Below are 27,306 nucleotides of genomic sequence, written 5' to 3'. Positions count from 1 at the left end.
ATAACTCTCGAATCAGGTGGTGACGTCGCGCAATTAATTCTTTTGGCGTCGCGTTTGTTCGTCGAGTGCTCGGAAAATTATCAGCGTTAAACGCGTTTCCGCGGATAACACCACTTTTCAAAACGAGTCCTCAATGCCCACCAGTCGCTTCCAAACAATCGAAAGTTAACGAGTCGCTGCTTTCGACGTTACGAGGAGAAAAGTTTCGACTAACCGCGAGTTTAGAAACACAGCGACGACCCTAAACAAGAGAAAGTAAACGAAAGAAAAATGGCCCAAAGCTGCCCTCGTTGTAATTAAATTCGAAAATTAACCAAGGATATTACGAGCGTCGAACTATATCATTCCCTCGTTAAAAGAGACTTTGATTCCCGCTAGTTTCAAACGCTTTTTCCCTCCGTTTTGGCGCGATGGCGGTCAGGCTCGCGTAAAAATCAAAAGTTCGACGAAACATCGAAATCCGTTCCAGAAAGTTATTCTTGGATACATCCAGGATTCTCTTGGACTTTCCCGACAATACCGGAACAGACAACTCTGAATATAATAACATCGTCGATCCCCACGAGAATAAAGATGTATTCTTAAGCGAAAGCTATCCCGCAAGAAGCTTTTCTTCGGTAATCGCGTCGGCACCGCAGGGTCAACGAAAATCCGATTACGAGTCCTGGCTAATGATCATCAGGAAGAGATTTCGTTGTACGTCTCTTAGGAAATTCCACGTCGAGGCTGGTACCTTCCACCTCCGAGAATACCTTGGAGATAATTAAAAATAGCCGATCGTCTTTCCCGATTGGAATGCTCGGCCGTTAATAGCCTTAGCCTTGGTCTTAATTCGGTCGCGGACTTCATGCTTAATTAATTGGAATTTGCAGAGGAACGTAAACCTGAGTCGTAGCAGTTGGAAAACGAAAAAATCTAAATATTTGAAATTTCAACTAAAAAAACTTGTAATGGTTTAAATTGTTTGAAAGAACGTGGTCCCGTGTACATAGTAGACCGTGTCGCGAGCTTAATTTCAGCGAGCAGAGGAAGATCTTCTTGTTTTACGTCTCTCTTCTCTCCCTCGATTAACCCGAACAATTAATTAAAAAATCTTCCAGACACTGGCGGCGGGCCAACATCCGCTCGTCGCGTGGGCTCGATGAAACAATGGACGACGAGACGACCTACGCACCGAAGCGATGCCATTCGATATAATGCGCCGCCCTGATGGATTCTTCTAATTAAAAATCTCCTAACCGCCTTGGGAAATGCCCAAGTAATAACTCGAATCTATTAAACGAACCGCGTATATGCCTATCGAAATGCTCGACGTTTCTAGAGCAGATAGATTTATTAAATTTCTAGCCCCCTTACGGTATTATCAACCTTTCGTAACGCTTTTTACCAAACTACCAAGCGAACGTTTCCTGGAGCGTCGATCGATAGCAATTTCCAAACAGCGAGCGGCATTATCGCAACGCAAACTTCGAAGGAATCCCGTTAATTTTCGAGGAAAGCCATTTAAACTCGTTCCGTAACAATGATACAGGCAAAGTTACGCAACTGTCTGGGTTTCTGTATTCGGAGCTAGCCGTTGATGCTCGTAAATTGCAATGCTATTATACAAACAATATGTTCGGAGCAACGCGCTGCGCCCCGCCAATGTCCATAGTGAGATAATATTTTACAATACGTGCACCCACACGCGTATCTACATACGTATAAATTCTCGACGGTATTTGAGGTTTCAATCTAAATACGGCAAAGGCTCGTGTTTCCGTTCCTCCGTTTAACTTGCGCGAGCGAAACAGTTGTTTCGTCCCAGTTTCGGCAATACGAATCGATCAAAATTAAAATAGCACCAGTAATGGATCTCGTCGTACATTTTTCATTTTTCCGACCTATTTTCCCGCGGAAATTCGGGAAAACCTATCTCGACCCCGAAAAATCCAATCGCGAGAACAGGGATCCCTCTTATCGACCATTTCCAGAAAACTTCCCGCGTTCGATTTTCAAACCGCGACGAATAAATAGCTCCCATCCTCCCCCCAACGAAGAAACGCCGGAAACGTAGAGTACTTGTCACCGAAACCGGGGGGCCTAACTGAACGGCCATAAATTCAGCAAGAAACGGACAGCATGAAATAGGAGAATACCCATATGGAACAGGGATTCTAATATGATACGCTTGGATTTATCGTCGGTGGACGCTTCGGGGCAGTATATCACGATCTTTGGCAGTATTATCGGGGAAAAAATGTTAGCGTCGCTCTCTACCCCCTAAGTGATCGATACGACTCTAATAGAAGAATACGGACGACCAAGAGACACGATCGTTTAAACGGAACGGCATATGTATTTCACTTTTTGTAAACGTTTCGACTTTTCCCGAGTTTGCGGGAGGACCGGGAAATATTACTGCATAAATAATATTTTCAAAGAGCCCTCGTCGATTCGCTGGATCTCGAAAGCTGTCGCGAAAAAGACAGGGATCGTCGTTTCTCCTCCAACGATTTTCGACTCGAAGGGAAAATGTTGCGGCAATGCTATCGCCGGCACTTTGTTCAATCGCGACGCTGCCTTTCTGCTCTTCCCGAGAAATTGCCCAAGGAAGGAACGACATTATTGCACGTTGTCGTGACCAATCCCCATCGACGTCGCCGTTGCAGCGACGTTGTATTTTACCATGTACGTTATCGAGTCTCTCTAGCACCGGCTGTTCTTTCTGCTCTTCGCAAAGAACCGGTACTCTTACCGAACAATCGGTGAACTTTAAACGCGGTCGAGTCGAACGACCGCCATGATTCTTCCTAGACTACCGTCGCGTCCTTTCCTTTCGACGCACCGAATAAAATAGTTTCGACGATCGCTGTTCAAGCTCAAATAATTTTCTGAACGTTAAAGAACATTTTGAACGGATCGAATACTAGGCTAATTTTACATGGATTGCTTGTGACGGAATTTTTTATCGCGTGATGGATATTATGTTAAAATATTATCTACGCGACAAATAAGTTGAGATCTATAATCGCGTTTCATGAATTTATTTTACTTTGGAGCTACCACCAAGTTGAGTGCTGGTCACCTGTAACCCCCGTGGCATTAAACCGTGTTAATGTTTTGATTTGCATATTAGCCTATTTTAGCGATCATTCGATTCGTTGGAAGCTATATGCGGTGAAAAAGAAATCGTCCTGCGGATTAAACCGTACAGAGCGACGATAATGGATTTCGAGGCTCGTGTCGCAAACGACATCGATACGCAGGTCGAAGATGCGCCGCGAATACAACGATACTGATTCGCGAACCGGCAAGATACGAGCTTTTTTTAACGTTTCGATAGAACCGTAATCGGGGGGAACTGCTTTAACGTTTGTAACACGCGAGCACGCGATCGTTGTGCAGTCACGAGCGCGAAAACGTAGTACGTACTTTTGCGTCGATTCCAACCGTAGGTGGATTGCAAAAGTCGCTTTACGAGCTGCATCTAATGTCACATTTATGTATCTGCTTCCACAACAACGTTGAATCGTTCGTCGTTTCACTGTTACCGGAGAAATATTTCTTAAACTTCCGCTACTATGGGAAGAGTTCGTCGAGTAGATTGCAAGAAATAAATCTTCGAATAATCCATAGCTATAAATAGCGACAACGTTTCGTTTTAATTATAACGACATCGATAAACTGATTGCTACCGAGAACAAAATAAAACTTTGCGTTAGTCGGACGATTAAGTGCATGATAAACCGCCAATATGAAATGTAGCCCGATTATGCGAGCGACAGCGTGCACGCAAAGCGTAAAAAACGAGCTAGATAGGACGAGTAACTCGAGCGAAGACCCGACGAAACGAACGAGACGAGTTATGGATGCATAAATACTTCCAGCGGGCGTGGAGAAACAATATTGTCCGCGTAAATTGCGAATAGATTTGCAGCGAAGGCGAGCTCTCTAAATTCCGTTGAATTTCATAACGGCTTTATCGTAAACTGTTCGGAGTTACGTTGTACAGGAAAAATATTCGTGGCTAAAAAGAGCCAGGCGTTTCAATATCCGCCAAGTAACAATTCTATTCGTCTTCAATATTTCTTTCGAGCTAAAAGAAAATTTGGTTCGTTTGCGATTGGCGGTACTTAGGATTCAACAAATCGAAACGTCGCCGCGTCGCGGGAATCCGACGTTCTTGCGCGCTCTTTCGATCGTATCTGAAACGTCCGTCGCAGTGGAATTCAAACAATCTCGCGCGTACACTGCGTGGGCGTCGATATAAAAAAATATAATGCGCTCGAGTATCGACACGTAGCCCGTCAACGTTCTCGATATCCGAAAGCCGGCTGCCTTTCTCCGTCCAAGATCCATGGGAATAGAAGCGCGGCTCGGGAACGAGCAAAGAACGAACGAGAAAAGTGTAAAATGGAGAGAAGGGAAACAGACAGCTTTCCAATTTCAGAAATTCATGACCCGCGGAAACTGCGATGTCTCTTTGCTAGACTGACTGACTGGTGTCAATAAAACGGCATGGAACGGGGAACGAGGGCGACCGCCGTGCAGAGAATCAACTAAAAATCGGGGATACGTAGTTCGGTTTCAAATCACCCGCCAAATGGGTACTCGAAGTTCCCTGTAATTCACCAGCCCGTTTCTAGGCTAGTTTGAGGCTACGTTAGGCTAGCTACGTTCGTTCGATCGAAGCTAATATCAAAAATAATATAAATCGAAAAGGTATTAGCACTTTACCGACCGATAGCCTATTAATCAACTTTTTTACCGGCCAACGTTAATCGATAGCCGATTAATCAACCGCTACCGGTCGGTAAAGTGTTACCGTCGCATTCTTTGTAATCGTATACGCCAAAGGAGTTACTTCCCGATACATAAATAAATTAATTACAATCTCATTGACCTGTCGGCGATCGGAATTAATCTGCAATCTTCGTCGCAATAATATGTACCGCGATGCACCGACCACGGGCATCGTTCGATTCCAGGCTATCTTACGCTTAAATATCGTTCGGTAGCTGAACAGAGGCTCGATCGAGCGAGACACGAACTACGTGTCGGGCTAATTAGGTTTCGACGGCGATAATTAAAATCCGGCATCCGATCGATATTGTGTTTAGCACGAATAGCGCCCTGGAGAGCATCAAAGGTGACAGCGACGAGGAGGGAAGAGGAGAAGAAGCCAGCCACGGCCACGACGGAAGAGTCGAGGAAGAGAACGGACAACCGGCGACGCGAGGATGTTAAACGACGCGAAGATGACAGCGGGGGTCGTCTCGAAGGAGGAAAGGAGAGAACGCGAGTCGAACCACTGCCATGCAGCCGCGTCGCAGGACAACCGAAGAGAAAATATTGAACTTAACTGGGGTCAAATTGACTCTAGTAGGGAGTCCCTGCATTCAATATGGCGACTTCCTAATAGAGTCAGGCTGACTCCTTTTAAGACGTTCGGCGGACCATCGCGAGAGTACTTAAGGATGCGTTCAACCAAATCGCTGGATACGTAGTATTACGAAGCGTCGTAATCGTCGATGTAGCACCAGAAACTACGACTTTGGAATCTACATGCGTATCGCGACGTAGTTTTAGCAACGATTCGAATTCTTTTCTAAACTCGATGCGAACCGTAATATAAATTCACAGTTCGTCGGGCGTTCGAAACAGACCCGTGCAGATTTTAATTCGGACGCAGTCACGTACGCGCAATTAGAAAATTAATCTACGTAATTGCTGTGTCCGTGTTAATTGAATTTCAGTAATTACATCGAACCGATATTGATGAAATATTGTAAAAGCGGAACGAACAATGTCGATACCAAATTATTGTCCAAAAAGGAAAAAGTTTTTCTCTCGAAGCGCGGAAAGAATCGTGGAAACGTTGAATGTGCCAACATGTCCCCTTTATTTTTATTGCTTTTAATTTCGCGAAGATATTCGCTGATCGTTAAAAATATTAACGATTCGGCGGAAACTGAAACCGGTCACGTCGATTGCAAAAGTGGTCGTTCCGTTCCAGATTCTTTGTAGCCTCTCGATACGAGAATCAAACCGATCTCGTCGGTTCACCGAATCGACAAATGCGGAATTAGCGTCGTCGACGGTTTGATAATTTTGCTCGAGCGAATGCTCCGCGTGTAAAAGGTACCTTTGCCGTATAATTTTATGCTCGAGGAATAAAAAAATGCAAAGTGTGTTGTTTAGCGTTAAAGGTGTCGCCGAAAATGTCGCAGTGCGACGTGGCTTGCAGATGCGACGCGACGCGGCAAGTGGGCCGCTTGTGTACATGCAGCCAGTCACACGCACGGCTCGGGTAACGCGAAAGAGTGTTTCAAGATTTCTTGGGGCGGGTCGCGAGCGAGTACGTCGCAATTATGCAAAGCGTCGTGCCTCCCGTGCACGGGCACCGGAACTACTCAACTTCTGGAATTAAACAACGCACTGCCATGGAGGGGCCGATAATTAAAAGACGTTATACGCGCGAGCCCAACGACACGCGATCCCGCGCGCGATGTGTATTATATTGCAGCGAAGCGTTACGCGTGTCGAGAAGCATTAATTAACGTCAGGATCAGTGCATCACATTTGACATCGTTGCGAGGTACGGGCGTCGTTTATCCTCGCGCAGTCTGTCTCCTTCACGCGTGCCGCCGCCGCACTGCATCGCACTAACGCGCACTCCCGTTGCCACGTTAATGGAACAGAACAGCGGAAAAACAAGGACAGACGCAAATCCCTCTCCCTCCGACACCTATCCAGAGATTCTGCGATACTTACATACATGTAAATGTTATTGCGTACAAAGTGTACCTAACCATGTTCGAACTTGTCAAAATTCTTACCTTCTCTCGCCTACGCGAATCTGTTTCTTTCGAAATCTTTCTTTGCCGCTAATATTTTGGGAATCCTTTATCCTGAGCATTCACTCGCATGCATATAGTTTAATCACAGACGAGGTATACAGTTTTATGGGGTTTTTTTTACTTTACGGGGTTAAGGAACAACTTTTCGAACATTCTTAGAATTTCTACATATTCTTCACCTAAATACGCGTTGTTTGCCGCTTGAAACATTAAAATCGTCCAATCCGTTGAGTAGTTATGACGTTTTAAACATACGCATGAAATTTCAGTGAAACGTGTCAATGTATGGTTAGACATATTATCGGTAAAGAATTTTTTTCTCAAAACTGAGTAGGATTTCGGGGGTATGTCTATTGACCAAAAATGCTTGCAATTAACCCCTACAACAAAAAATAATTTTTTTAGAATGATTTGAAATTTTTTAATCTTGCCGAAAAATTTGTCCATCTACCTATCGATTTTTCTTAAATTTCTACACGGAAATATTGTTTAATAGTTTTTTGTAGGCTTCCATGAGCTCTATTACATAAATAAATTTCAATGAAATACATTCACTATTGTAGTTCCATAGAGTCAACTCACATGTATTTACGAATGAGAAGAGGACGCTAAAATCACATCTGAATTTTCAGGTCGATAAAATCCATAAGTTGTAAGGTCTACTCGTATATCTTCGTCTGTGGTTTAGTATTTCGTAACATAAATGTCTTCCGGTTCTAATATCTTAGCGATGACGATAACCGCAGCGACCTGTATAAACATCTGGATCGAAATAACTATTTGCGCGATGCTCCAGCGACTTCCGAATAGCTTCGCCCGGTAATCTTTCGCGACAGAGACTAGAGAATCGACAGCAGAGTATACGAGTCCCGTCTGGTTTCGCATGCGGCCGAACAAAAGAACGATACACAGAATCGGAACAAAACGCGAAAAGCCGATGGGAAAAAGGGACACGAGACGCGAGCAACAACAATAATAACGAAAAACGAAATAGGAGAAAGACCTGGCGGGACAGAGAACGTGTATATAGTATTTGTAGGTATGGCTGCAATACGCGGTGTATGTCCGTAGGCGGTTACAATGCCGTGGGATGGAAGCAGCACTCGTACAACCGATCACGTGTCTGGCTTGTACCGCAATCGGGCTCATTGTCTGGTGACAAGAGTGCCGAGGATACAAAGCATCGGAGGTACTCGGTGCGTGTAGCTGCCACGGCCTCGTAAGCGTGTGCACCGACGACCGTCATTGCGGCTCGATGCGACTAGAGAATCTAGTGTAAATAGGAAATACCGTGGTCGCGTATACCGCCGGTGTTACCAACCGATCTGTCGCTTCGAACCCTAGAAATCGTCGGGCGGATTCGATGATACGTGGAAATTATCCGACCAATACGATTACCGAGGTTCGCGCGAAAATCTTTCTTAAGGTATAAGTGCTCGCCTAGGTCTGGACACGATTTTCCAACTGCTCGAATTACAAGCCATCGCGTGGCTCGTTGTCTCGAAACACACTCGAGACGTCTCCTTCAAGAGACCGCGATATCTGGTAAAGACAGAATCAACGGAGAACGTTAAACCTGCTACTCGTTAGAGGACAAGACGTCTTCGTTAAACGTTTCCAGCCCAGGGGAAAAGTTGTCGATTTCGGTTATTTCGTAAAGTCGAAAGTTTCTTGCTAACAAAGTTTAGAAATAGTGTCGTTCTCAAAGTACCGTCGAGAGAACTTGGCAACCAAGCTTCCCGATCCGAGGACGAATATCGGTTGTCGCGCGCACGGTTTGCAAGGTAAAACGCAAAAACGGTGCACGAAGAAGCGGGGCATGCTGTTTGCGGCTGAAAAGACATTCTTAACTGCAGTAAAGCGCTGCACAAATAGTCGTTAAGACGATTCTAAAGGGACAAAGAAGCTCGACTTTTATGGCCGAGCGTTCCACGCTGGATAAAGCATCGCTTTTCTCAGTTTTCGGAAAAACGTTTCTCTTGTTCTCCAACAACGAAGAGGAAACGTCGATGCGTCAAGGACAAGACTTTCTTTTTATAGTCGAGGACACGAGTCGAAACCGTATACGCGAATTTTAACGAGTACCTTTTAAGGATCGAGCAAATTGCACCTGGTAGAAATTAGAATCTTGCGGAGAATCGGAAAACGATCGATCCCTGTATACTCGTTGACAATCCTCGAATTGCCTCTGGAAGAACGAACGATCGTAAAACACGAGGAACGTTCGCGTCGCGTAAACGCGATCCATCGTAAATGCCCGCGTACGTTTCATTTAACGAAACTTCGGTAGCGTGGCTGCCGCGGGAATAGCGGGTGGGAGACGTGGGTTCGGTTTAATGCAGATTTAAACGACGATTCGAGCGATATCAAGCTGAAACGTTTGTTACGTCGCTCGTAAAACCTGTCGAACTTGCGAATGAACGCTATGAAATGTGAATCGAGCTGCCTGTCTTCGTAGTTTATTTGTTGCTCGATAAATTGTCAGAACTCTCGAACGAAACGTTGAAAAAGCTCCGACTCAGCAAGTATATTTAAAAGCAGGGAAACGCTAAACTGTAGCTAATTTTCGTGGCAATCAAGATTATATTAACCAGTACTTACCATAATTCGCCCGCCGTACTCGAGTCATTAGAACATAAGACGCTGATCGGGAAGAGTCCTTTACCATTCTTCGATTCCAGGCTTCTGTAGGTGTAACTTCCGGTCCATGATGTTCGAGTCCCAGCTGAACGCACTCGCGTACTAAAACACACGTTTTTGCACTTTGAAATAACGCAAATCTTGTAATATTTTCTGATTTCAAACGTACTTATTGCGTAATGTTTGTCCATTGGTCGAGCACGGTAATAATTTGCACAATTTATTTAATAGCAAAACTTTGTTCCGCGTTAAATTGATCAAGAACCACTGCGCGAGAGAGTTCGTGTTCGTTTTGCGTTCGCTGCCGAAATAATACTGACTCGTAGAAGTTCCGTTTGACTTTAGAAGGGCACGCGTGCTGCCTCGAAACCTGGCTGTAGGAAGGATAAGCTTGAAAACTATCCTCGAGTTTACGATAGATTTTATGACTACTCAGCGGAAGGTCGACGTTATCTGGTTAGCAGGGCCCGAAATTCGCCAGATGCGTCTCTTTGCCTGGTTTTTGTCGCTACGAGACTGTGTACACAACTGACGCGGACCTAATCCAAGATCAAACGGATTCATAACATTGAGAACGGAAAGAAAACGTTGGAAAATACGGGCACTATAGAGTCCATGTTGGCTCTGATTATAGTCCTGACAATACGTACCCTACATGATTCTCGTAATATATTACTGTTATTTGGCGGTCTAAGTTCTAGGTAGGGCAGCAAAGCGTGAGCTCTAACAAGCGTGTTTCCCGCCTATATTCAAATGCACAAGTAGCGAGGAACGAAATAATTCGCAGGATATGGAATTCTGTAAAACATGCAACTGTATATCGGAATATTAGTAATCTACACGTTCCAACGTGTTTTGATGTACGAAGTATGTAAGATATAAAGTAATTGCTCCGATGAAATACGCAAAATAAATGTTTTTTTGATCAAGAATAGTTGGATTGTTTGAAACTCTAAAGACTGTTATTGTATGGGACATTGTGCAACTCGTTTCACGTAAGTAGGTTACTCCCGTTTACGTTTCGGAGGTACGAGCCGTTCCGTCGTACGAACAGCAGCATAATGATTCTGCGCATCTATGCCGCGCAACCGCCATGCAAAACCGAGACGCGAAATGAAAAGAAGGGGTAGCGTTAAGTTAAGCCAGCTATACTCCCCTAATTTGGCACGAATTTCTGTAGCCGCCTGTACATCGTATCGTGATAGATTGCGCGTAGATACATTATCAAAGTACGAGCAGATGGCGATGCAGAACGTAGCAAGTTACAAATTCCGCGCAACGAGCTGCTTCGTTATCGGTATTAAGCGTATCAACGAAAATCCTCGATCTACGAGTATCAGACCTCCTACTTAATTTAAGTCCAATGTGAAATTTGTTCGTTCGACGTTGACCAAAGTCTCTTCAAGAGTTGTCGATAAAGGAAACCGTCCAATTCTCCGTCGATTATTTAGCTTCGTATTGATTTTCTTTTCATTGTTCGATTGCAGTATAACATAAAGAAACGAGAAGAAGTACAAGAGCTCACCCAGGAAGAACCTAATCCTTTGATGCGTAAGAAAAAAACGCCAGAGGAGTTGGCTGCGGAAGCTGAAGCGGAGGACGAGGACGAGATTACCAGTACGTAGATGACATTTTTCACGATTTCGAATACCTTTTTGCTTCGCGAATATCGCGTTTCTTTTCTATCGAAGCGATGGGCTGCACGAGTCCACTGTCTTTCGCGAAGATTGGTCAGGTGAGCGATGCAAATTCACGGTACACACCTAGAGAGTAGTTGGACGAATTAATGCGACGGTGCTCCGACACGGTAGGGGCTGATCGATGAAGTGTTAACGAGCCATGGCTAGAAATCAAACAGCTCTCACCCCTGTTCGATTTCTGAGCAAATCTAGCGAGTAAACTCTCGGTGATTTCGATGACAAAACTATCGTCGCGCGATCGAAAAGCTTTCAAGTAAAAAATCGTCTCTGATCGTGGGTTTACGATAATTAGGATCAGGTCGTCGTTGTTAGAAGGTTGGAAAAGTATTTCTGTTGCGATACACGTGCGTCTGTTTGTTCCAGAAATCAGGAACACGATAGATACGCATTTACAAGAGATCAAAGCGCACGTACTGGAAGGTAAATGCGATCTCCAATAAGCCTACCTGCACCTTCGAAGCGGTCGGTAAGAAGGGTGGCACCATGTGTCACCAGGGCCGCATCCGCATCCGCCTCTCAGCCCCTACGACATCACGAGGAAGGGAACGAGTGAGATCTGACGTGTTGGAGAAACGAAGGGAAACAACGATACGAGAAGCCACCAGCGTCATCGTCGTCGTCGTCGTCGTCGTCGTCGATGTCGTTGTCGCCGTCGTTGTGTCGCTCGAGTGTAGATCGATTCGATATTCCGATTGGCCAGTCGTCGCTTAGAGTGTAAAAGGAAGCGATGGCACTCGAGACGCCTCAAGAAACACCCTTCGTCGTCGTCGAGTCTCGAGAATCGAACAACCGATCTCGTCGAGGGTTTTCTGCGTCGCGTAGAGGACGATCTCGAGGAACGAACCCGTCGATCGTTGAGCTCAAATCGATATCGACGGGGGGAAAGAGAGAGAGAGAGAGAGAAAGAGAGAGATTTTCGCGGAGGAGCTCGCGTGCCCCTCGTGAAAGAAGGTATCGTCGTCGTTGCCCATATCGAGAACGGCTCTCCGACGCGAAACTTCTCAAGAGCGCGAAACAAATTAGAGGATTCACGGTAGATCGCTTCGATAGTTGACTGGAGGAGTCTGGAAAGAGAGACGAACGGAAACCTGAGCACACAAAGGTTCGCGTCAGCGCGTATCGAAATTGAACAACATCGGAAAAGCAAGGGAAACTTGGGAGTCTTTCTGTCGGAACGAGACGACACCCAAAGAACCCCCGAAGACGCGATCGAACGACTTCGAAAACTCGAAGCTTTCGTAATTCTGGTCCTGGGAGATTACCGACGGTAGCGAATGAAAAAGGGAAGCACCTGGTCGATCGCGTTGATCGACGGAAACGAACAACTGTCTCGAGTTCCCGTGGAGTTTGATGACGAAACGAACCAAAAGGGAATTACAGGCAAACGATTCGGGGAGAAGTTTAAGCTGAAAAGTTTCGAGAAACGAGAAGGAGACGTACGAGGAGAGACGTTACGAGTCAAGATTCGCAGGAAACGAAAGAACCCGGAGACAATTGTCAACGAGGACGATGACGAAACGAAAACCAAGAATGGCTACGACAAACAACGAGGACGCGGAAGATCGTTTGCGCCTCACGATTCCGGAAATAGAAGAAGAACGAGGGACACTGAGTCTTTTCGAATATCGTACGAATACCGTGGCGTAGATGAGGCGTGAGCAGTCGAAGGGCGCGTACATATTTATAAATATATATATATATATAAAAATATATATATTATATATCTACACACGCGCACGCACGCACGCACGTACGCGAGCGCGATATATGCGTATATTCACAGGCATACATGCGCGTGAGCGAGCGTGGATGCGTACGCGCGTGTGCGTGGGTGTGGGTGTATGTATAAGAAAATACGAAAGAAGTAAAAAAAGACGTAAAAAAAAAAATCTAGTACCTAAGTTTCTAGCGAATTTTTCGAATAGCGGTAAAATGACAAAAAAAAAAAATGAAACTACCGGTAGCAGAGTTACGTAGTCGCTAGTTCGTTCGACGACTGTTCAATAATAAGGAGATCAGAAAGGAGGGAGTCATTGATATTTATTATTACAGTTATCGATTATTCTCACAGTTTATAACCACGGTCATTGTTCTTATTATTGTTACCACTGAATGTTTGTATTTAGAAGAAGAAACAAAACGGTAGTTAAGACAAGGATCGAGGGCCACGAGAAACAAACGCCAAGAGACTGAGAGGCCAACGCGTAAGACTGCGATGGACTGGTTGAGAGAGAAAACGAAACACCGGAAATATGAGAGTAACCGGCGGCCCTTGCTCTCCCTTCCGTCCAAAATTCGAATTATTTCCCCCCTAACGTAGCTCGGTCGCGAGGCAGCGAGACGCGTAACACCTGAGCAATTCTTAGGGACACTTTAGTTAGAGTACGTTACCAAAAAAAAGAAGAAAAAATTATCTGTCTACGAGTAAACAAAGGCAAACAAAAAAAAGATATCGACGAAACGAAAACGCGTTACTCGACTACCGTGAGATGAAAATGCCTTTCTTTCACATTTATACGATGCGTTTTTATCGAGCGTAATTGTACATGTAGGTTTAATCGATTTAGTGAAAACAAACGTGATTCACGCGTATTTTGACGAGGACGGGAACACGTCGCGACTCGATCTGTTCTCGAATAAAGGACCTTCAGGTGTTACCGATGGATAAACCATCGAGCCAAGTAGCCATCGTTGCATCCCTTCACGGAACGATTCACCGATCATTTACCGTGATTGTTGTTAAAAGAACAACGCGTGAACGACGGTGGACGGGATGGACAGAGCATCGACTGCCGGCAAATTAATGCGAGCCTTATACATATACGGAATCCAAAGACAGGAACAAAAAAATAAATAAATAATTTGCTCAGACAATACCGTTTCTGCCCGGTGTGAAAGGTCGAGGAGGCTGAAAATGATTTTCGACAAATAAAAATTTACGTTGTAGATCGACGTTGGTATATGTATAAGGCAAGATGTATCTGCGATAGACGTAGGATGCGTGAAACTATGTGTTTCTATTTTTTTTCTTTTTTTTTTGTTTTTGTACGAACGAGGGAAAGATTGGTACGAAACGGTACATTTTTATGTTCGATATCGTTCCTCGTTCTTGATATTGATCTATTCTTGTATCTTCTTGATCATCGAAACTTCTCGAATCTCTTTCGATCGACTATAGGATCCTAAAAGCAAAACTAACCTCTGACTTTTTTGAGAGATTCCCCTGACACGCGCTCTGTATCATACTCGACCATTCGGAATATTCGCCGATGATGTTTGTCGCGTACGCGCGCGAAAACCTGACTTCCAACGGTTCCGAGACAAGATCATCGTGACAAGAAAAGAACAGAAAAATTCAAAACAAAAGCTAAGATCGAACGAGTTTCCTCGTTACTTCGAGTAAAGCACGCTACGTTAGAACCACGACCCGATTCGCTTCATTCGAAACAGCAACTTGAAACGATAACCGAAAAATCAGAAGTCGGAAGGCCTTCTATCCAATAAACGTTGTAACAAAAAAAACGAACGCATGTCAGCTTTCTGTATGTCGTAAAAAGCATTCTGTTGTTGGTTCTCGATGTAAATGCGCGTATCTGTTAGCTGATAACGTAACCGATTTCTTCGTTTCGATTCGCGTCACTCCGCAACAGATTATACACAATACTTTCGACGCCATTAAAAAAAAATCCCCAACTTTTAACGATACAGCGTTCAACTTCTTCGATTCGATAGAAAATTCAAGAAAACGTTTCTTCGAGTTTTTCAGACTTTCCTGTTGGCGGCTGTTTGTCCACGGGAAACAAACCAAGAACTTTTCGACTTTATATTCCTCGAGTCAACTAAAACAACTTTCAAACGAAGGCTCGATCGATCGCGGAAGCTTAGTTTTACAACCTCGAATGATCTCTGTTTTTACTTTAATTGTTCGTTTTGTTTGTCGTTCCCCCCCAAAAAAGGAGTTGCAGAGTAATTCTGTGCGGAGTTTCGCAATCGTTGCACGGCAAGTAGTTGAAACGAAATAACGAGAAAAAAAAAAATGAAGAAAAAGTAAATGCCTCGGATGTATGCTTCGTGTCTACTCGACGTAGTCTCTCTCTCTTTCTCTTTCTCTTTCTCTCTCTTCCTGTCTGTCAACGTGCATGCTACTTGCGACGCTTCTCTATCGATGTCGATGTCGTTGGATAGATCTTCTTTGCTATGGCTTCTCTTCGACTGTCGGACGATATTCGAACATCATTTTCTCATTCACTCTCTCTCTGTTTCTCTCTCTATAACCGATGCTTAAAATGTACCTAAAAAACGATTCTACTTCATAGTTCCCGGCCTTTTCCTTCAACCGTGTCTCCTTCTCCGCCCGCTCTCCACCGATCGAATCGAAAAACTTACCTCGCAGATTCAGCTTGTCCCGTAAAATCTACACGATACACACTTCAAGTCAATTACTCAATAATTAATCCAAAGATATAAATATATATACATTGATGCTAGCGAGAAATACACGCTCGTACATTTTTTTTTTCTCTCAACTTTTCGATATAAATAAATAACTGTAAAGAAGCGCACGCAAGTCCGCGAACAGTCTCATTTATAAGGGACTTTGAAAGTTTCAAACGCTCGAAAGAGATTGTTATTCGCTGTCATTCGCCGCCAATAACGAAAGGATAAATGCCCGGCGCGGCATTAAAATTATTCCGTCAACTTCGAACTTCGACCACGTAACTATCTAGCAGGCAGCTTACTACTTTCTCTCGTCTTTTAATCGTAGCAACTTTCTCTCTTTCAATATCCCTGCTGAGTGTGATCCCCATGCTCTCGATGTTCTCTTTAAAAATCACGACTTAACTTTAATCGTCGCGCGAATACATGTGCTAAAAAAAAGGTTAGATCGCAAAGTAAAAATTAACCGAAATCTTGCTGTTGTCGCTACTGTTTACTGCTGATTAATGTCCTGTGTCGTTGTTGTTTCTCGATGTGATCAGCATGAATGTTGTTCGTCGCGTTGTCTAGTCGTTGTTAACGTTTAACCACCGACGTCACTCTCTTTTGTTCTTTTATTAACGGTATTGTTAAAACTCCGTAATGTAAGTTTCGACGGAACGATTAAAGCTTCGTGTGCCTTTGGTCTCTGTATTTTAATTGAAACGTTCTATAACCAACGAATCGTTTCGATCGTGTTTCGTTTCGTTCGAGTTCTTTCTCACGACGAATCTGTTTGCGCGTGAGCTCGACAATTCGTAGAATTTGGGTAAGCAGGCCGATTGCCGACGATTTTTCACCGCCACGAGCACAACAATAAACACGTAGTAAAAAAATAAAAAAAAAACAAAAAAAAATGGTGAACGATTCATCGAAAGACAGAATTTACGCGGGACGATCGAGAAACGGAACGTTCTCGATAAACAAGATCTGCTTTCCGGGTTGCAAATCGTCTGTTTCCATCGAATAGAACGGCTATTTAAAATAAAAAGAAATTCCGGTCGCGAAGAGAAATCAACATCTCCGGATTGTTAAAAGTTTGCAAGCGTCAGTCGCGCGAATACTCTCGAGACTTTCTCTTGTTCTCTAATTTCTTTTATACTTTCTGTAATTGCTGTCTGTCCTCGACCTCCTAAATTCCCTTTGACGCGTACTCGAACTTTGACCCCTTTGTCCATTCGCTTTCTTTCCCTTGAAGCCACCCTAAGCCGGCACGCGGCACGTGGCAAGTGATACAAACAAATATACTTGAATCTACTTAATTCGTGTTTCATAGACTTTAATCCAGGGGGAAAAACGTAATAAAAAAAAAAGAGGTAAAAAGGAAACCGAGAAAAAGGAATATCGCGACGCGCGTCCCGCCTCGACGAATCCTCGAGGAAATTGCCCGAAAGAGGAAAGAGTCGGGATGAAAAAAATTGCCTTTCGATGTTAAAAAAAAAAAAAATCTCGCGCCGTTTACTCTAATTACGACCAGACGTTCCGTGATCGATATTCGATAAACAAGATCGACTCGTCCCGGCGAGACGCGCGTCGAAGCGTATTTAAACCTACCTTTCTTAGGTACTTAATTATCGGAGCCAAGCACTTAAAGGAGAACATACAATACGCAGATAATATAACCGCGTTAGATACGAAATGCGCCGAAACGTTAAGATTTAACGAGAGATGTAACGCTTTTTTCTCCATGTAAATAGTATCGCGTGTAACCCAAGAAACCCCCGCGTGTAGCGTAACCACAAGTTTTCGAGGCGTAACCGTGTCAAGAAACGATTTAACGGATGAATGGACGACGAGAGATGATCGTGTTTCCGTGAGCCTCGGGGAACCTTTGCTCCACGGAGGACTTCCGGTCGTCACGATTGGATCTACGGTTCCTCCGAGGCGTCGGAAAGAAGCGACTCGCGAAAGAAGAAAACCGACTCGACTTATTCAGAGACAACGACACAACGCATTATAAAGTAATAATTGATAACTTAACGTTACAAATCGTCGTACTATTGTTAAATACTCTCTTACGGTGCGAGAACGATGATCTCAACGACGATCGTGTGCGTTCGGCACAGTGTGTGCGTTCACGTGTGCGAGAAAAAAAAAAGAAAATGAAACGTACGCGCGTATCGTGCGAGAATAACAAAACAGATTAGACGATAAGCGAGTGATCACCCCCGTTAAAACGGAAAATTTAACAAAAAATGAAAAAGAGAAAAAAATGACAAAGTAAACGCAGCAAAAAATCACAATGTTAAATAAGTAGATGTTAGCTTTGTATACAAGAGAGTGCCGAGAAAACCAAGACAATTAAGGGGAAGAGAAAGGGAGAGCTTCGATACGATTGGCGAGAGTACCGAGACCGAACGAAAACGCGAAAAAAAAAACGGTTCTTTCAGCAGCTGCCATTCGACGTGATCAACATCCTCTCGAGCGGACTTGTGCGATTTTTTGGATCGAAGCGGGTCCCCCTGTCGTTCGAATCTCCGTGGTTTTAACTTTAAAATGCAAAGAAAAAACTTGCAGAATTAGTTTTACGCTAGTCGAGAATATATACGATTGGATCATGGTGCTAAATTTTCGGAAAGGAAAATATAAGTTTATGGTTGATCCAATGAAAGTAACGAGTTTCTATAGAGTTAATTCGACGAGCTTGGTCGCTTTGAAGTTACGTCTCCGTTCGAACGAATTGAAAAATTGTATGAAATCGTCATTTGGTAGCGACCGTGAATTATTTGTCTCGAATTGGATCGCTCGAGGCTGCAGAAACGTTTACGAATTGATTTGTAAACGCGAGAATCGGTACACGTACGGGTACCAGGAATATTATGACATCGTAACGTAACGGATTCTCATTGTTACGTGCAGTCGCAACGAGTGCAATATTTTCTGGGAATTCGAACGACAGGGCGATTCACCGTGTTACGATGTCGAAACGTGCTGCTTGGATCTCACAATTGTACCGTGCCCCGGTGTCTTCGTGAATTCGTTCAACCGAGAAGCAATATTCTAGATGCCTATAATTTACTACTATCGTACGTGTCTTTAACGACAAACGAGAAGAGAAGCGACAAAAATTAGAAACGCGCACCGACACACACACTCAGACACACTGTTGTACGTGTTTAAGAACCAAAGCGTGCAAACGCTCGACAAACAAGGAAGCAAAAGTAAACGATATACACATACATCGACGCAATACTTTTCGGGGCGTTCCTTCTCACGGTTACTTGAAGAGAAAAAAAACCATGGCTTCGCGTAATTTTGTATCTCGATGTTCAAAGGCACGACGACGCGTGTCTGATTACATGCAACGACCAATTATTGTAATCGTTACCAATTAGGGTTGCGCGAAAGCCGTAATATCTTGCGAAATATTCGAAATACAGGGAAACGGTATGATACGGGAGCAACCGGACGACGTCGAACGTTCGTAAAAGAAGTCTCCGGATAATCGAGACTGTGGGGGAGGAGAGGAAGACGATATTCGAATGCCCAAAAATCGCACGAACCTTGCTCGACGAACAAAGAAAGTAAATTTTTTTAGGAAACGAATGACAACTAAAACAGGGAGGAACAAAATCTCTTGTGCGACGTAGCGCGCCTAGTAGCTAAGTAACTGGAACACGAACGAGTTTGTTGTTAAGCGTAAGAATATTATATAGCATTTGAAAAGACAAAACAAGTAACGCCGGATGGATCGATGATGATGATGATGAATATAATAATATTATATTGTTGTTAGATTATGTATAATATATATGTATATGCGCGCGTGTGTATACGTATATACATGCATGTATATATATTTATGTATATATACATAAATTGATACATAAATAAAGTAACCTAAATGTTAAGCGACCACTTGTTCACACATACACGAACATTGACACACACACATCGAGCACACAAGAATTAATTATTTATTTTGCAAAGCAAACAACAGACGTGGAAGAAAAACGTATATTTCGATAATCGTTTAAATATGATTCGTTTTTATCGTATACTCGAAGGACGAACGTCGAATCGTTTGATCGTTGTAAAACGTCAACTTTACACGGTTAACCTTTTCACAGCGACCAAAAGTATTTCGATAGTCGAACCCGAGGACGATTATTGATATTGTAACGCGATGAAATTCGACTAACACGCATGCAAATGCAACGATTCACGAGTACCGTTTACACGCAGGCAACAATACAAAGGGATTGCTGAACACAAGTACGAGGAGTCAGCATCTCTCAACGGTAAAAAACCCACTTCTGGGCATGTTCTCGGCTCTAGGGTACGTGTAAAAAATGCATACAGACCTATTTTCTCTATTCGTCTCTCCCCTCGACCCTTGAAACGACGCGAATAAGAGGCGAGGGCTCTACCAGCCGCGTTCCAAGAAACGCGGGCACCCTGAATTTCGTCGTTTGAATCGTCAAGGGGGTTATCACAGATCGAACGAAACTGTAACGAAGCGGGGATTAAATGAAACAAAAATACGAAGAAAAAACAAACAAAGAAAGAAAAATATAAAAGAGAAGTATAATCGAGCTTTCCTCTTCCTACGTTGTACAAAAGATTCACGACGTTTCTTTTTGGCTTTCACGGCGGGAGAGAAGGTACAACACAACAAGAAAAAAAAAATAAAATAATGAAGAAAACGCGAAAAAAACAAAAATAAAGAATAAAGGACGATTTTTAGGGGCGAGCCTCGTCGTTATAGCTCTTAATACCAATAGTAATATTACGAGTAATAATAAACAAAAATGAATTAACCAGAATATGCGTTTATGTTATTTAGTTCTAAAAAATGGAAAAAAATGTAATAAAAGTCAATCGTGTTACCAATTCGATCGCCTACTTCTTTCACGTTCCTCTCCCTCGCTGTTATCCTTCGACGCAATAATATACGTTTTTCGATTTTGCAATTTCGCAACGACGCCGAATATACGTTGGAATTCCAACGATTCGAATCGTACGTTTCGCTGTGCGTGCAATCGATTTTTCGCAACGGTCGATCAAGCGATTTCGCAACGTCTCGAATGCTTGGCATTATTTTTCGAACAATCGACCCGCAGTACGAACAAAACTATCCAGCGAAACGTTCGAGATCCACGATTATCAGGAGATGGAAAGCAACTGAACCGACGACAAAGATGAGCCATTGCAAGCACAGCTTTCGCTTCTCGTTTCTTTTGGGCGTTCTCGCGATTCGTTCTTTCGTTGAAACGTTTAACGTCGACTTTGAACTACCCATCTCAACGCCCAACGAGAAATTCTTCAGGTACGTACCCTGAATTTATGACGTTTTAATAATGTATTATCTAAATCCCGTTAGAGTATAGAAAACGGTACAGGAAATTAAATCAATAAGAATAGGAAACAGTATGATTTGCAGTATAGTTAACAAGCGTTTTCTGAATTGGCTCGGTGAATTTAAAAAAGTATAGCGAATCTAGACATTTAGTCGACGATATTTTGTTTTCCTTTTTTGTCAACAATTTCGTCTGCGCGACAACGTTCGAATTACGAGAGAACGACGGAACGTTTCCTGTTACTGTGCGCCGAAAACCATGAAGCAATTTGAGATCAATTTAAAAGCAATCAATAGAATGCAACGGCCCGATATGGACAACGCGCGAAACTCTGGTGGAATGACTCTGCGCCGGTATATGCTTTGAACGAAACGCAATCCAATCTAGCTCCGACGAAATGAAACGTGTACGTGTTTTAATTTAAATTTCAAACCGTCGTCTTTCGCTGGCCGTCATCGATCGTACGCGAAAAGTGTTATACCAAGAGGAAAAATATCGTTGTACCGCGCGCCTTGGACATTTCACTTCTACCTTTTACCGTTTCAGCGCGGATTTACAAAGAAGCGTACGCTCGACGAAAGCTTTGAATCCTGCTTTCCAGTCTGCACGCCAGAATGTTCGAGACGAGGAGAGGAATGAAAATTTCCCATTGTCCGGTAAGCTTAATTCTTCCCTAAGAATACCGGTTCGGTTGTTACAGTAATAATTCTTAAAATGAACGTGATTCATAAATTGAACGCTTCCATCCCTTCTAAATTGGAGGATTTCTGCGACGATATCGGTGTGTATACGCGTCTGCTGGCGTTGAAATTCGTCGAAAATTCGACGTTCATTTTAAGAATCATTACTGTATCGCGGTTAATTTGAACCCTAATGTACCGTGCATCCTTCTCGGCCAATTTCGCAGCCGATGCAGTATCCTATGGCCAGTCAGTTGCAGAAACGGCCTCAATTCACCTACACAATGCTTTATGCGTGGGTGGACGCGCAAACGGTATACGTGTTTGTGCGTGTGCAACTGCATCGAGTCATCAACCACCTATGCGATAGCTCGAGCGTTAGACGCTGCGAATTTACCTTGCATTACTTCAACCATTCGCGTTAATTGCATGCAAACGCTTGGCTCGAACCGTAAACGCTATTTGTCCAACGAGCTTAATAATTTAGCGAAGGAACGCGACCCTAAATCCTTTCGGTGATCTTCTTTCCGGACAAGAATAAAGCATCGTGATCGAAACAATAATAATACTTGCTAGAATTCTTTCTTATTGTTGTACAATGAATGTTACATTTTGTTTTTTGTTTTTTCGATGCAGAGTCTGATTGGATATTGACGGAATCGATCGGTGATTCGAGGAGTTCCAAGAGAGATGCGATCGCAGAGAAGGAAAACTTGAAGAAGGAGAGTTTTCCGAGGAAACGATCCAGAATCGACGAAATCGTCGAGGAGCGTGCAAACGATCGACGAAGTAAGAGGAGGAAAATCGCGAGAAAAGAAATCCGGCCGAAGATCGTGGAGCTGGAAAGCAGCGACAGCGGAGAAAACACTTTTTATGGATTCTTCAAGACGGACCCTGTCGAGGGCTTCCCGGAAGGTGACGTTTTCGTTTCCGCTGGCAACTATCCGCGAAACAGCGACTACGATTACGTTCAGGAGGAAACGGGAGATCCAAAAAACGGGAACGATTATCATCCATCGTACGAAATCGGTGAACAATTCGGAAAACCGAAAACTTCCAACGATCGTACAGACTCTATTGAGCTCTGGGAAGCTGAGGCCAACGAACGCGACAGAAACGGCAGGTCGAGAGTCGAATTGAACAACGAAGACAACTTGAGACGATTAACCGGTTATCACGAGTTCAGTGTTTCGCCAAACGATCGTCAAATCGATCAGGACACGTTTCGATTTATCGCCAGGCCTATCAAAGCTAAACAGATCCCAGCAGAGTTGATCGGTCAAAGCAGGAGTATCAATGCTGCTTTAAAAAATGTGGATTCGTTGATCGACGATGACGTTCGACGTAGCAAAAGAGACAAAAGAAGCCCCGATTTGCGTGCTATACTCGAACAAGAAATGATCAACGAAGACAACGCCAATTCGAAGGATTGCAAGTGTAGAGTAATTCGACGATCGAAAGGTTGCTCCTGTCGCCCAAAAAGAGGCGCTCCCGAGTCTCTAGAATCCGAAACAGAGACGGAAATGGTCCCAGGGCAAGAAATGGCCTCGAATTTGAACGTCGCCGACTTGAACTCTCACGATGTTGCAGATACAGAGGTATTTTCGGAACTTGGAGACTCGCCCATGGAAATACTGAAATTACAGACCGAGTCGAGCAACACTAAAATCGCACGCGACGCAGAGTCCTCGAAGATGCCTCAGGAAATCCTGAAAGAGACGAAAACATCTTCGAAAACAACACTCGATCGCGATGAAAACGAGTTTTTTCGCGAATTTAAGGGGACCGAGGAAGAGAAACCGTCGACTGATATTGCCCAAGATACTGCACAGTATACTTGGAGTAATTGGGAAAATTCTACGCCCCTCGGCAGCAAAATGGCGGAAGATATTGAAGTCTCGGAAACTTCTAGCGCGACGTTCGAAACGTCCACTTTATCGGATGAACATACCTCGAAGGAACCCGAAGACGATTCTGATAGAGATAAAACGGAAACGGAAGTTTCGCCCGAAACGCCTGTAAACGCTGAGGATAAGCCTGGAAGTTCCGAAATTGTGTCGTCAAAGAGAATGAAAAACTCTTCGAACAGGAAAAGCAAGTTTAGCGAAACGAGACCATGGGAATCGCGACTATTCGAAAGGACCAAGTTATTTTTGACGTCGAGGAGGAACCTCGAGAAGAGGAGGGAAAAACAAGCTGTGAATTCTGACCCTAAATTGGGATCGATCGATAAAATTCGACGAGTCCGCAAGAATCGAGTGCAGCAGATTCCAAAATTGAAAGAGGAAGAAGAGCAGCAGTCTTTGCAAGACGCCGAGAACGAGGAGAAGAGGAGCCTGAAAAGGAGGGAAGCTTGGGAGGTGAAAAAAGAGGAAAACGCGAGCAAGGAATCGATGGAAAATAAGAGCGTACCGATAATCGAGATCGCGAGAGCACGAAACGTTCGAGAAAGGATTTTCGATCCTAAAAATCAGCAGAATTTCTATGATTCAGGGATCGTCGAACTCTCCGATCCAAAGGTAGCTGCAAGGGGAAGATTTAACAGCAATAAGGAAACAAAAGACGAGTCTTACGTTGCACTGGTAGAAAGTTTAGAGAATCCACGAATCTTCTATTATCGAGAAAAGCCACAGAACGAACAGAGAAGAAGCGCACAGGTAATTCATTTTTTTTAACGTTATTTGAAATAAATGGACAGATAAAATGTTTTTATTTTCCTAGGTACTGTTGACAAATCCGCATTTTTACGATAAGAAATACGAAAGCCTCGAAATTGTTGATGATTCGAGCGAAGAGGATGAACAAGGATCGGACGAATTCCCTGCGAGTCGAGAATTGTATATAATTGACCCTTCCGAGTACAAAGGCGGAGAGCCCGTTTTAAAATTGTATAGGGACAGACTGAAACCCCAAAAAATTAATACAAAAACGATCTCACGAAATTCCGTGTTCTACAATCTTTATAAAATTCGTCGCACGAATGATAACAGAGTTCCTGGTTGGAGAGATCCTCAAGAAAATGTCCAAGAAAATTTGCCAAGAAACCTAAACACTGATGAACTTTTAAGGATTTTAATCGACGCCTTCAATTTGCAATTCGACGACAAATTTTTTGAAAGATTAACGAAACAGAACTCGAACAGTGACAAACAAAGTATCGTACGTTCGTTTGTGGCAAAACCGGAAAGAGAACAGTCCAGCGACGAGGTTGCTCGAAGCGAAGAAGACGATAAATTCGTAGAGATTCGCGAGAGCGACGAAGTCGTCGAAGAGGACGAAGATGCCAACGATAGTCGCGAAGGAAACTCAAACGAGACGTTATCTAGGAGACTTAGCAGGCTTCGAAGAGAAGCGCCGGATCAAACAAAGGTGAATAAAAAGTACATTGATTAACGCAATATTGTTCAAGTTGTAATACTAGCGAGCTCGAAGTAAACAACTTTGATACTCGACCAACGTTGACTACGATTAATTTTGATTTTTTTACAGATGCAAACGTTGGAAATTCAAGGCTTGGAAGAAGTTTCGAGCCCCAGGATTCTAAGCGACATCGACGACGTCGAGAAATCGATGGTTCAGAAAATACCCCTCGAGAAATATACACAAAAGGAGAATTTGTCCGTCAATTATATTAATGACTGGAGGAATGTAGGGGGAAACGGTAACGAGGATCGAGGATTGCCATCGTTCATAGAGGGTAGCATACCAAAACTAGAAAACGTTGTGATCGATGGCTTAGAGACAGCTAAAAATTTCACGGGATCGGTGGAACGATTAATTGAAAATCTGGACAAGAATTTTAACGAGACGTCGGAATCTAGCGAACAAAGCGACTCGGTCAATTCTGAATTGACCGCCACCGATCATAACGCTTTTTATAATGCAATAACAAATGTAAAGAAATTTTTCATGTTTCTTGGCGGAATTACACATATTTTACGAGGATAATATCCTATACTACTACTTCCTATCATTTATCTGTTATTTATACGAATTTATAAGATTTTATACGATTTTGTAATTTGAAAGTATACAATAAAATACATAATATTTCAAACGATCTACGTTTTCACCCAATGGAAATGAAACCCATTCCCAAATACAAAATCCATCGACTTGGAACTTCGTCAGAAATGTTTATAAACTCGTTAAAATCCACAGTTGGCGAAAAATATGCTCACAGAAAATTATTAAGAACAACATAAGTTAGAGGACTATACTCGAGGCTGACATTTTTCATTGACATAATTTCTCGATGTCCTACGTGTCGTAAACTATAGAAAAACATCGTGCATTTCGTCACGATGCTGAATGACACCGTAGATTTCGCAATAAGAAAAACATGAAAACATGCATGGAGTTTTTATTAAATATAGGAGTCGAGTGCCGAATCGCACAGTTGTCGATCGATCTTTGTACCGTTCACTTAAAATCGGAAACGTTACAACGGTCTGGCGATCGTTAGTAAATTTCGCGATCATTATGCGTCGGTCAATACTTATTTGGTCGGTGTTTGGAACGCTGTTCGCGGCAATAAGCTCGAAAACAATTGATCCTGGAAAGCACGAGACCCCGGAAGCCGCTACGACAGGCGCAAGGTAACTCACGTTTCAATATGAATTCATATTCGAACTCGATATCCTCGAACGCTTTGTTTCGATCGCTGTGCCGCGGAAGGGATTCATATTTACCAAAAATAATTCGACAAATTTCCAAGAGGATGTATATCAGCCTCGGTGCTGTACGATCCAGAGCACTCGCTCATAAATTCTCCTTATCCCGTGCCATTTATCTAGCTTCCCGCCGAGTACATCGGAACATTCTTTCAATTTTTCAAACGAGCTTCCTCTTGGACGATTTGCGGATTACCGGGCCAGTCCGCCGGATTTCAGACGCGGAATGTATGTTAGTTGTCCGACTGCAAAGGTGACGCAAACTGTTAGCGTCAGCTTGAATTCCATTTCACTCAAACTCGATTGTCAAAAGTTACCTTGTATCGTCTTAAAGTCACTTTACATCTTTCAACGTTGTTGAATTCACGGACATTCGTTGCAAGATTTTTCTTTTGATTAGGACATACAGGGTGTTCGGCCATCCCTGGGAAAAATATTAATGGGAAATTCTAGAGGCTAAAATAAAACGAAAATCAAGAATATCAATTTCTTGATTGAGGCTTCCTTAAAAAGTTATTAAAAAATTAAATTAAAAGTTTTCAAATCGTCCTGGAAAAATTATTTCCAATTGTGGGGATGAATTACAATCATTTTTGGTGAAAAGACATACCCCCGAAATCCTATCCATTTTCGAGAAAAAAATTCTTTATCGAAAATACAATGTCTGACAATATCTGTCTGATTCCACTGAAATTTCATGCGTGGCCGAACACCCTGTATATTATTACATCGATCAAACTCTTAACAAATAATATTTATGAGTTCTTTAACGTCAAATTTGATTAAATTAGTGTCAAATAAAATGGTTTCCAATTATTATTAAAAAATGCCAGTACAATATGTTGCGAAATGGTCGCGCGAAAACTTTGCTGATCCGCCATGAAATTAAGAACGCTCGAACGCACAATTTCAGCATTCCACGCGATAATTATAAACAAATTCTGTGTCAACGATCCTCACACTTTACGTGGCTTTCCCTTTGCAGACTCTTCACG

At 43.2% G+C, this 27,306-nt stretch overlaps 2 protein-coding genes across 3 annotated transcripts in view; both read left to right on the top strand.

Moving 5' to 3' along the window:
- Cpx (synaptic transmission protein complexin) overlaps positions 1-13,630 on the top strand; it is a 211,932-nt gene extending 198,302 nt beyond the window's left edge. For both annotated transcript variants that reach the window (XM_076774330.1, XM_076774331.1), the window contains 2 exons: positions 10,970-11,099; positions 11,546-13,630. In XM_076774330.1, the coding sequence (XP_076630445.1) occupies positions 10,970-11,099; positions 11,546-11,622 (207 nt within the window). In that variant the 3' untranslated portion in view covers positions 11,623-13,630. The remainder of the gene's footprint in view (positions 1-10,969; positions 11,100-11,545) is intronic.
- Positions 13,631-13,777: 147 nt separating this feature from the next.
- Positions 13,778-25,646, top strand: LOC143346320 (uncharacterized). The gene is made up of 5 exons (XM_076774313.1): positions 13,778-20,927; positions 21,505-21,614; positions 22,275-24,295; positions 24,360-25,007; positions 25,128-25,646. The coding sequence occupies exons 1-5, from the start codon at positions 20,686-20,688 to the stop codon at positions 25,584-25,586; spliced, it is 3,480 nt and encodes a 1,159-aa protein (XP_076630428.1). The 5' UTR covers positions 13,778-20,685; the 3' UTR covers positions 25,587-25,646.
- Positions 25,647-27,306: the final 1,660 nt, after the last annotated feature.

Source organism: Colletes latitarsis, chromosome 10 (genome assembly GCF_051014445.1).
Source record: "Colletes latitarsis isolate SP2378_abdomen chromosome 10, iyColLati1, whole genome shotgun sequence".
NCBI classification, from domain to species: Eukaryota; Metazoa; Arthropoda; class Insecta; order Hymenoptera; family Colletidae; genus Colletes; species Colletes latitarsis.
This window is presented reverse-complemented; position numbering and strand designations above follow the sequence as displayed.